The sequence below is a fragment of the Echinops telfairi genome, unplaced genomic scaffold (genome assembly GCF_000313985.2).
Source record: "Echinops telfairi isolate 266 unplaced genomic scaffold, ASM31398v2 ScPeMD7_18;HRSCAF=68, whole genome shotgun sequence".
Classification (NCBI taxonomy): Eukaryota; Metazoa; Chordata; class Mammalia; order Afrosoricida; family Tenrecidae; genus Echinops; species Echinops telfairi.
Window position 1 is genome coordinate 37869098 of NW_022103915.1, and position 12105 is coordinate 37881202.

A 12105-nucleotide genomic window follows, 5' to 3' on the forward strand; every position below is an offset into this window, starting at 1 on the left:
ATCATTCACTATGGTAAGATTTTTTGAGAAGTTAGTATTAATTAACACTTGGGGTAATTATACCAGATCACAAAATGGGAAATCATTATATCAGATCGCATAATAAAGGACAACCACAGAGTAATAGGAATGATGGTTTAGCCAAATTGACATATATTTCAGGTAGGGGACACAATTCCATCACTGTATCACACCCCTTGGCACTGAAAAGCTCATGTCCTTGCCATACGCAAAACATTATTCAATCTATCACATCATCCCAAAATCACCTCCAAGTCCAACATCCTATTTTATGAGTCATCTAAATAAAAAAGTTGAGGCATATTCCATCCAAGTGGTAAATCCCTCTTTATCTGTGAATCTGTGAATCCTACACCACAAATTATCTGTTTCAAAAACAGAGTTGGAGCAGACAAGAAATGGATGTTTTCATTAAAATGGAGAAACTGCGGGGAAAGAAGGAATAACGAGCATCAGGCAAGTGCAATGCCCAGCAGAACGATTGGCGCTAGCTCTCAAGGCTTGAAAATAGTCCTCTGCTCTGAGGCCAGATAGGTCGGGGCCCTACCTTGCAGACTCAAGGTGTTAGCTACACCATCTGGGTTCCGCATGGAGGCTGTGAGGCCTGAGCTTCAGCTCTTCATTCCAGAAAATCAGGAAAGGTGTGTGTCAGATTGTACCCCTTCACCGAATGTCTCCAATCTGTATGTTGAGTACATAATCCAAGAAGCTAGACTATCAAAAGAGTATGGCATCAGGCTTGGAGAAAACGCCTTAATAACCTGTGATACGCAGACACACTCCTGCTTGCTGAAAGAGAAGAGGATTTGAAGCACTCACTGACGACACTCAGAGATTATGGCCACCAGGAGGGAGTGCATCTCAATGCAAAGGAAACAAAAATCTGCACAAGGGGACCAACAAGCAAGCAACATCATGATAATTGGAGAAAAGATAGAAGCTGCTAAGCATTTCATTTTACTTGAATCAAAAAGTAATGCTTATGTTAGCAGCAATTGAGAAATCCAACAATGTATTATATCGGGCAAAGTAGACACAAAGGCCTTTTTTGAAAAGCAAAGATGTCACTTGGAGGATCGAGGTGTGTCTAACCAAAGCCATGATATTTTCCATCAGTTCATATGCATGCAAAAGCTGAACAATGAATGAGGAAGGCTGAATAATTGATGCATTTGAATTATGTTGTTGACAAGGAATATGAAATATACTATAGACTGCCAGAAGCAAGAAAGTGTATGGCTTTGAAGAAGTGCAACCAGCCTGCTCCTTAGAAGCAAGGATTGATAGACTTTGTCTCACATGTTTTGGAGATGCTATCAGGAGGGACCAGTTTCTAGAGAAGGACATTGGTAAAATAGAGGGAGGGGGAAAAGAGGAAGACTCTCAATGAGGTGAAATGACATAGTGACTGGAAAAATGAGCTCAAATAGCACCAGTTGTGAAGATGGAGCCAAACTGAGCAATATTGCATTCTGGCATACATAGGGTTGCTATGAGAGGAAACCAACTTGAACCGTCCTTAACAAGTCTGACCTCTTCACCACGTCATCTTTCATGATGCATCAGGATTGTTCTTGCGACCAACTGAATACAGGGGAAGGGATAGTTGGTAACTTTCAAGGTTTAAATCATAGAAGACGTTGCCACTTCCACTTTCTTCTCCTGAGCCATTATTTTGAGGAAGTCAGCGGGAAAATCATGAAAACACTCAAGCCTCCATGAAGAGGTTCACATAGCAAAAGAAAAAAAAAATTAAGCTTCTGCCAACAGTCAGGACCAACCTGACAGCCTTGTCAGTGAGTCATTTTAGGAGCATCTCCTTCAAGTGCTCAGATAACTGCAACCTCAGACATTATCATGAGAAACCTGAGCCAGAGCATCCTGTTAAACCAGCCCAGAAGCCCTGACTCACAGAGATGCTGTGAAATAGTAAATGTTGGTTGTTGTTTTAAGCCATTAGGCTTTTGGGTGATGTGTTACACAGCAATAACAGAAAACAAAACAGATATTAAAATATGCTGTTGCTATTATTATTAGTTGCTGTTGAGTCAGTTTTGACTCGTGTACAGCAGAAAGGAAACACTGCCCAGTCCGGCACCATGTAAACAATGATTGTTCCGCTTAAGACCATTGTCACAGTCACTGTGGCAATCCATCTCATCAAGGGTCTTGCTCTTTTGTCTTGACCCTCGACTTTACCAAGCATGATGTCTTTTTCTAGGGGTTGGTCTCGTCTATCCTGATAACATGTCCAAAGTACGTGGGATGAATCTTCGCCTTTGACGAACATTCTGGTTAAACTTCCTCCAAGACATATTTGTCCTTCTGGCAGTCCATGGTACTTTCAATATTCTATGCCAACACCATACTGCATGCAGCACACATGCATCAATGCTGCTTCGGTCTTCCTTATTCAGTGCCCAGCTTTTACATGCACATATGGTTTTCCTACAATAAAGGCTGGGGTCAGGCGTCAAAATGACATCTTTGCAGCTGATTTGTCCAATACATCATTTCATTTCTTAACTGTTGCTTCCGTTAACATTGATTGTGAATCCAGGTAAAATATAAACGTGAAAATTTCACTCTTTTCTCCATTTTTCAGAATACTGTCTATTGGTCCAACTGTGGGGGTTTTGTTTTCTTTACATTGCATGGCAAGCATACTGAAGGCTGGAGTTTGGTCTTTGTCAATCAGTGCCTCAAGTCCTGTCCAACTTTTAGCTAGCAAGGTTGATTTACCTACATATCAAAGGTGGTAAATGAGCCTTCTTCCAGTGCTGATGCTGCAGTCTTCTTCATATAGTCCTGCTTCTCCAACTATTTGCTCAGCATACAGTGAGTAAGTATGATGAAAGAATATAACCCAGGCACTCGCCTTTCCTGCTTTTAAACTGTGCAGCACACCCTTATTCTCTCAGAACAACTGCCTCTTGGTCTATGTATAAGTTCTGCATAAGCCAATCCAGTGTTCTGGAATTCCCACAATTCCATTGTTATCCATAGTTTATTATAATCCACACAATCTATTGTCTTTAGGTAGTCAATAAAACACAACCAGACATCTTTCTGGAATTCTCTGTTTTCTGCCAAGATTCATCTGATGATCTGATGTCAACAATGATGTCCCTTGTTCAAAGTCCTCTTCTGAATCTGGCCTGAATTTCTGGCAGCAACCTGTCAATGTATTGCTCCAATTTTTTTTTAATTAACCTTCAGCAATTTTTTTAGCATATGATATATGCCAATATATATCATATCAAATAATGCTATTTGATAATTTATGTATTTTGTAGGGTCATTTCTCTTTGGAATGGGTACAAATTTGCGTATCTTCCAGTCTGTCGGCTAGGTAGTACCAGCCAAATGTCAGGGCGTGGACAAGTGAGTGTTTCCAGTGTGTCCTGAGTTTGATGACACATTTCAATTTGTACTCCATAAGTTCCTAGAGCCTAGTTTCTCACTAACACCTTTGGTGCAGTTTGGATTTCTTTCTTTAAAACCATTGGTTCCTGATCACATGCTACCTCTTGAAATGTTTAAATGTTGGCCAATTCTTTTTGGTACAGTATCTCTCAGTAGTCTTTCCATCTTCTTTGAATGCTTTCTGCATATTCAATATTATGCCTATAGAATCCTTCAAGATAGCAACTCAAGGCTTGACTTAGCTTTTTCCCCCAATTCTTTCAACTAGAGATATGCTGAGCATGTTCTCTCTTATTGGTTTTAACTCCAGATCTGTGCACATTTCATTAAAATGCTTTACTCTGTCTTCTCATGCTGCCTTTTGGAATTTTCTGTTGAGTTTACATTTTATTAAAAAGCAAAATTCCAACATCCAATTCCTGTATATAAGATTAATATATCCCTTAAATGCAAGTTATGAACTTTTAGGAGCTTGTAATCCAACATCAGCACTAGAACAATACTGAAATCATTAAACTATCTGTAGGTTCTACATTTTGCTAGGAAGTAACATCCATCTTGAATTTTATTCCTATGTTTTCTTTTGTGTAATGCTGCTGTGAATATTCACATACATGTCTTTGTGTGGACACATGTTGCCATTTCTCTTGGGTAGATTCCCAGGAGTGAGATGGCTGAAACATATGAAGGTGAGTGAAAAATATCCATACTGCTATCAGAGTCTAGTTCATGCATGCACACGTTTACTCCAAATGGAATGTCTTTAAACATACCTCTGCAAGACGGCTGCAGGCAAGGTCTCCCAGTAATACACTCGTCTTAGGCTCCATAGGGGAACTTCAAAAAAAGATCCAATCAACACAGTGGCTTAATCTTTTTAGGGCATATTTTTAAAAAGAAAGAGGCTCCATTAATACAGTGACTTCCCAGAGGGATCTGCAGGGCCACTTAAATTAAAGGCAGAGACATAACCTTAGAAGGTTATGGTGACAGTTGTTTGGGATTCAGCTAATCTTGATAGATTTTTTTCTAAGAAAATGGAACAGTTTTCTGCCCGACCACGAGACACAGACACAACGTCCCTCACTGACCCATAGCGCTACGAGGGACAGCACTGGAGGTACAGAGCAAGACCTGTGCCCAATCTGACCCCACCACACCGGGGCGAAATGCTACCGGCACGTAACACAGCAGCAAGGGGAGCAAAGCAATGAAGTTCCCGGGGAATACCAAAAGTCCTTTGGGGCCAAGGCATGGCACCCCATCAGACTCAACCAGAAAACATTCCTAAAGGTCACAAACAGACCTGGAACTATTTATGGGTTTTTTAAAATATATTTAGTGTTTTTGTTGTTGTTTTGTATGTTTTTGTTTTCTTTTGTTGTTTTGTTTTGCTCTGTCTTGTTTTTGTGCATATTATTGTCTCTGCATGCCTATCTAGTTAAGACAGGCGGGATAAACAACCCGGAGGAGAAAACAACAGGACCTATATATAGTTCGAGGGGGACACAGGAGAGGGGTAGGTAGGGGAAAGGAAGTGGGTGTTAATAAACCCAGGGGCAAGTGAACAACAAGTGATCTAAAATTGACAGCGAGGAGAGCATAGGATGCCTGGTAGGGCTTGATCAAGGGCAAGGCAACAGAGAGGAATTACTGAAACTCGAATGAAGGTTAAACATGATAATGAGACAAGAGGAAAGTAAAAGGAAATAGAGGAAAGAACTAGGAGGCAAAGGACATTTATAGAGGTTTAAATACAGGCATGTACATATGTAAGTATATTTTTATATAATGATAGGGAAATAGATCTATAAACATATATTTATATGTTAATTATTAAGGTAGCAGACAGACATTGGGCCTCTACTCAAGTACTCCCTCAACGCAAGAACACTTTGTTCTAATAACCTGGCATTCCGTAATGTTCAACTTCCCGACACGATTGCTGAAGACAAAATGGGTGCATAAGCAAATGTAGTAAAGAAAGCTGATGGTGCCCGGCTAGCAAAAGATATATCATCTGGGGTCTTAAAGGCTTGAAGTAAAACAAGTGTCCATCTAGCAGGGAAGCAAATAAGTCCACATAGAAGAAGCACAGTAGCCTGAGTGATCATGAGGTACCAATGGGATCAGGTATCAGGTGTCAAAAGATCCAAAACAAACAATTACATCAATGTGAATGAGAGGAAGTGCAGAGGAAAGACCCAAAGCCCATCAGTAGAAAATTGAACATCCCCTTACAAAAGGATCACAAGAAAGAAACAAACCAGTCGGTGAAATACAGCATCGATGAAATATGCAACTTTCCTCTAGTTCTTTAATGCCCCCTCTCCCCTGCCCCACTATCATGACCCCAATTCTACCTTGCAAATACAGCTAGACCAGAGCATGTACACTGGTACAGATAGGAGCTCAAAACACAGGGAATCCAGGATAGATAAACCCCTCAGGACCAATAATGAGTAGTAATACCAGGAGGGGAAGGGGAAGGTGTGGGGAGGAAGGGGGAACTGATCACAATGATCTACATATAACCCCCTCCCAGGGGGATAGAAAACAAAAAAGTGGGTGAGGGGAGACAGTGGTCAGTGTAAGACATGAAGAAATAATAATTTATAAATTATCAATGGAGGAGGGGTGTGGGAAGGGAGGGCAAAAATGAGGAGCTGATACCAAGGGCTCAAGTAGAAAGCAAATGTTTTGAGAATGATGAGGGCAATAAATGTACAAATGTGCTTGACACAATGGATGTATGTATGGATTGTGATAAGAGTTGTACAAGCTCCCAATAAAATGATTTTTTTTTTTAAATCAGGATAAAAAAAGAGTATTCCTTTGCAATCCAAAAGACAAAGTCACAATAACCTTCTCTACTGATCTCTCTTCCCTAAACTGGCCCAGCAGATCCCCTCAGAAACCAGTTTTGATTGGACTGTGCTCTCTGGATTGTATTGTAAATCTAAGGTTCATCCCGGGCCACTCTGTGAGAGAAAGGTGAGGTTTTCTACAGTCACAAAACCCACAGGGGCGGTTCAACCCTGCCCCATATGGTCTCTATGAAGTGGAATCAACTTGATGGCAGTGAGGTTTTAAGCTTGAATATTACTGAAAAGACTAACGTAAAGATCGCTTCTTTGATCTTTCAGCACTTGTCCAATAAAAAGTTTGTTAAGGCCAAGAAGTTACATTAAAATTTAAAATGCTGAAGAACCATATGAGATCCTATCTTCTCTAAGTATCTATGGTAGCATCGATGGTAATCTATAATTTTCTTCCACTTGTGTCCAGACGTCATCCCCAGTTTCTTTATTCAGCAAGGTTGGCAGTCTTTCTTCTCTTGGCTCAGCTTTGAGATCTTCCTGGCCTTCCTCAGAATGCTTGAACCATCGAAAACTATCCTTTAATGTGGCAGCGTTCCCACTCACTGCGAAGCCTCCATGGTTTGAGAAGACACCCACTTGACTTTTGTTTAATATCTGATATTAGCCTGGACCTCAAAATGGTATTTCTTCCATGCCAAAAGAAAGTAGCCTTTCTCCTGCCTGATACTTGCCCTCGGGAAGAGAACGCAGAAGATATGGGTGCATCTCAAAATGCGGCGAAGAATCAAGATGAATACCCCTAGCCCATGTAGAACCTACTGGTAGTTTCCATGCTGTCACAGGCTCAGAAGAGTGCATAGCTTACATCTACGAGATGTATGCATCTGGAAGACATATATCTTAAAATTCTGTTTTTTAATAAACTATGAACAGAAATGTCCCCAGAATTCAGCTTTAAAATAAAAAAACACAAAAGAGACAACCTGTTGCTCAAATGGAAGGTAGAAATGGAGCGACCCAGCCACTAACAAGCGGTCTGAGAGTGTCATCTGTTCTAAGTCAGTAACTCCTACTTGGATTACAAAAGAATGAATAAAAGGTATAGGAAACGATTCTAACATGTCACAAAAGGGAAGTCACTGTTGGTCAATGTTTCTGAAGGTCAACGTTTTTGCTATTTGCAATCATTATGATCCAGTCGGTCAACAGGAGCCCCTGGATTGTATATAAAGGCTAACAGCTGTTAACCAAAAGGTTGATGGTTTCAACCCACCCAGCTGCCCCTTGGCAGAAAAGGCTGGTGACCAGAAGCTAAACGATCAGAGCTGTAACAACCCGAGCAACCACACGTCGGTTCTGCAACACGCGGGCCAGCCAGGAGTTGGAATGAAGCCTGTGTGTAAAACCCAGAAGCAAACCCACCTGCCATGGAGTTGATGCTGAACCGTGCAACTTGGAATCATTGGAGCAATGGTCTAACTACAGGGCAAAAGGTTTTCTAAAAGAGTGGTTTTACCACCATCTAGTGGTGCATACTGAAACAGCAGGTTTGACTATTTCTTTATTTGGTATTTATGTTCTTTTAGTTATACAAATAAACTGATGATTCCAACTCATAGTAACTTCATGTGACACAGCAGAACTTCCCCATATGAGTCTTTATTTTCAAGACTAATTTGATATAGCTTTTCACACTAATACACATAGCACGTTTATATCTTCAAGTACTTCTTAGAAGTCAGAAAATAAAATAAGTTAAGTACCTCTAAAAGTGTGTGTTTGAGAAAAAAATCCAGTTAGGTTCTGACTGTCAGAATATATGAAAAGAATATGCCTCTTAAGAAATGTGCTTAAGTCTGGCTAGACCAGAGGATGTACACTGGTACAGACAGGAACTGGAAACACAGGGAATCCAGGGCGGATGATCCCTTCGGGACCAATGATGAGAGTGGCGATACTGGGAGTATAGAAGGAGGGTGGGTTGGAAAGGGGGAACCAATTACAAGGATCTACATGTGACCTCCTCCCTGGGGAAAGGACAACAGAAAAGTGAGTGAAGGGAGAAGTCGGACAAGGCAAGATATGTCAAAATAATAATTTATAAATTATCAAGGGTTCATGAGGGAGGAGGGAGAGAGGAGGGAGGGGTGGGGGGAATGAGGACCTGATGCTAGGGGCTTGAGTGGAGAGAAAATGTTTTGAGAAAGATGAGGGCAATGAATGTTCAAGTGTGCTTTACACAATTGATGTATGTATGGACTGTGATGAGTCGTATGAGCCCCTAATAGAACGATTAAAAAAAGAGAAATGTGCTTAAAGAGCCTGTGCTCCCAGAATCTTCAGACAAGTGCCGCGGCATGTATCGGTAAACACAATCTATCTGTCAAGTCACCACCTGAGGACACCACTTCAGTTTTCACATGTCCTCAGACTCTCTGACTCACCCTCCTGTCAGGGGAGAGCCTCAGCCCCCGGACGGACGTGAGATTGATGGCGCACTTCAAGTGAACAGAAGGCGACAAAAGTGACTTCCCACTTTGTAACTTCTAGCGTTCATCCATTCCGGCTGGCCTTCTTTCAGCTCACCTGCCCTTGGGGAAAGGCAGTATTCATGTCACGAGGAGGCACGGGCAGCCCGTGGAGAGCCCACATGGCTGCCTAGGAACAGCCAGCACCAACTTGTCAGTCAAGTGACCAAGTCACGGGGAGCAGATGCTCCATCCCCACCCATGCCTTCACATGACTGAAGTCCTGACGTCATCACTGACAATTGCTGAGCTAAGCGCACCCAAATTCCTGCCCCACAGAGAAGGGAGAGAAAGTAAATCTTCTCTGCTGTGCTACCTTACTTAGTTTTGGGGTGAATTCTTATACAACAATATATAGCTATCTATAAAAATGTATCACTTTCATGTAATTGTATAATTTTCCACATGAAGCAAACTTCAAATTAGGCCCTTCCAAATATAAAAAAGTGATCCTTTTTCAGTGCTCCCAAATTTTCTCATAATCATTTCTAAGTTAATTTACAGGAAAACACTTTCGTCAATATTTTTTTTTAATGTTTCCTTTTTATAGAGTTATTTGTACAAGGGACTGAGTGGAAATGAATGAGGAAGGAAAAGAAGACATGCCCTTAAAGAGCCTACAACTTAATTCAGATTACTGTGCACAAAATAATTTGTCGATGGCACTTTTTTCCTTTAGGCCTAGAGATCATGAGCCAGGGGAAGAAGGTGTGCAGGGTGTCTCTTTACCTCTGTGAGGGACCCACAAGCCACACCCCCGTGCAGGGCTTCGTCCAGAGCAGAGAGGGTGGTAGCTAAGAAGGCGGTGGAGACATCAGCTGACCTTTGCGTCTTCATCCCATGAGCCTGCAACAGAGAAGAAGATGTTCTTTCTGAGCTCCTGAGCTATTCAAAAACATAACCCAAATCCAAATCGCCAAACTTTAGCAGCGATAACCCCAGTCCATCTTTTTCTCTGCTATTATTGATTTGTTCAGCAAATACTCTGTTGCAGGGCTGGGGCTAGATTGTGGGGATACCGCACATCAGACAGAACCCTTATCCTCAGAGTTCTTTTTTATTTTTCTGGAATCATACATTTTTTAAAAGACATATCTTAATGCAGCATATAGAGCACTGATGTAGCAAGACTGTGTTTGTCTGCCTACTAACAGTTCAATAATCTTGATACAGCTGTCTTCCGCTTCCTCAGACACCATGTATTTTCCGTCTTAAGTCCTCAAGTTACAAGTGTGTCTGAGGTAGTGTCCAGTTCACCGAGTAGCGTTTCTGCATTGAATCTCACTGAGGCACCCTCTGGAACATGCTGTGTACCTTGTAAATCCAGGATTCAATGCTCCAGTATTGAATGATCCACCTGGGTCCCCAGGATGCACCCAGAAGCCCGGGTCAATGTGGCCCATTCGGGGCATACAGCCAGGGACATTTCTCCCCTACAGTCCCCAAAAGCATTTTCAATCATGCTTTGCCCCAACCGGAGGTCGGTCCTCCTGCTTTTCTGTCCAACAGTCATGCATTTATGTTCCCCAGACGTGTTTGCTTCCTTCCCCTCTCCTGCTTGATTTCCCATCAGTGTCCCTCATCCCTCGGATAGGGATTCTCACAGTTGTTAATGCCCAGCAAGGACTATGACATCAGGTCTAAAAACTGGGCAATCACGCTACAGTTGGTAGGTGATACTGTGGTAGGGAAAGTGGAGGGAGACATCAAGACAGAACATCTGGTCTGGACTGTGTGATATAGGACGGCCTCATGGAAGAGCTGGGTGTCTGAGCTAACATCTGATGTAAGGAAATGCGAATGCTTCTGCCAAAGAAGACAGGATGCACAGAAGAAGGTCAAGAAGTGAAGAAAGATATGAGACCTAAGTTAATGGAAGCTACAGAAGGTGTCAAAGAGACCACTTAGATAAAGATTGTACAACTCTTCATGCTATGGTTGGACTATTTTATCTATGATATCTGGATGAAGTACCAAGAACACTGTTAAAATAAAGAATTAAACTGCTAAATAGTAAAAATAAAAGGTCCACTTCAAAAGGTTGCAAGATGGAATATGGGTAGAGGAAAGCACTCAAGGAGGGCAGAAAGAGTACCAATCACAGGGGCCTTGGAGTTTAAGCTGGGCGCAAGGAATGGCAGGATTACATGGTTATGTCAGAAAGATACTCAGAATCATTTGTGAAGGATAGTTTGAGTGGGTGTGGTATTCCAAAAAGTATCTCCCAACAACCCAAAGAAAACAAAAAGATGTGCACATTAAATACCTGAGACCTGGGGTTTACCCTATTTGGAAAAAATCCAGGCGACAAAAGTGATATTAAGTTAAGGATGCTGAGGTAAGATCATCCTAGATGATCCAAATCCACCCACTGCCGTCAAGTCGATTCTGACTCATGGCTGTGGTTCGGTGCCATCCTGTGTCCAACAGAATAAAACGCCACCCAGTCCTGCGCCAGCCTCACAATTGGTCTTATATTTGAACCCATGGTGGCAGACACAGTATCAAGCCATCTGGTTGAGAGTTTTCCTCTTTTTTGCTTCCCCCCACCCATTACTGAGCATGATGTCCTTTTCCTCAAAACAATATCCTTGCTTTTCAAAGAGATCTTGTGCAGCAGATTTACCCAATGTAATGAGTCGCCTGATCTCTTGACTTCTGCTTCCATGAACATTGGCTATGAATCGAAGCAAGATAAAAACCCTTGGAAACTTCAATCTTTTCTTTTTATCATAATGTTACCGATTAGTCCAGTTGTGAGAATGTTGGTTTTCTGTGAACTGAGTTGTAATCCATAGTGAAGGCTGTAATCTTTCACCTTTATCAGCAAGTGCTTCAAGTCGTCCACCCTTTCACCAAGTCAAGGTTGTGTCATTTGCACATCTGAGGTTGTTAATAAGCTTTTTACTATCTTGATATGGCATTCTTTATCATATACTCCATCTTCCCTGATTATTTGCTAAGTAAATAGATTGAACAAGAGTGTTAAGAGGATACAACCCTGATGCACTCCCATCTTGATTTTAAACCATGCAGTATTACCTTGTTCTGTCTATACAACTGCCTCTTGATGCATGTCCAGGCTCTGAATGTGCACAATGAAGTGTTGTGGAATTCCCATTCTTCTCAAGGCTAGCCATAGTTTGTTATGATCCACACAGATAAATGTCACAGCATAGTCAATAAAACAAAATTAAGCATCTTCCTGTTAATCTCTGATTTCAGCCAAGATCCATTTAACATCAGCAGTAATAGCCTCTGTTCAACATCCTCTTCTGAATCCAACCTGAGCCTCTGGCAGCTCTCTG

At 41.7% G+C, this 12105-nt stretch overlaps 1 protein-coding gene across 1 annotated transcript in view; it reads right to left on the reverse strand.

Annotated features, from left to right (window-relative positions):
* RAD51B (RAD51 paralog B) overlaps window positions 1–12105 on the reverse strand; it is a 774217-nt gene that overhangs the window by 746050 nt on the left and 16062 nt on the right. The window contains exons 4-5 of the mRNA XM_013003662.3: window positions 9527–9643; window positions 8714–8767 (exon numbers count right to left, since the gene is read on the reverse strand). Coding sequence (XP_012859116.2) covers window positions 8714–8767; window positions 9527–9643 — 171 coding nt within the window. The remainder of the gene's footprint in view (window positions 1–8713; window positions 8768–9526; window positions 9644–12105) is intronic.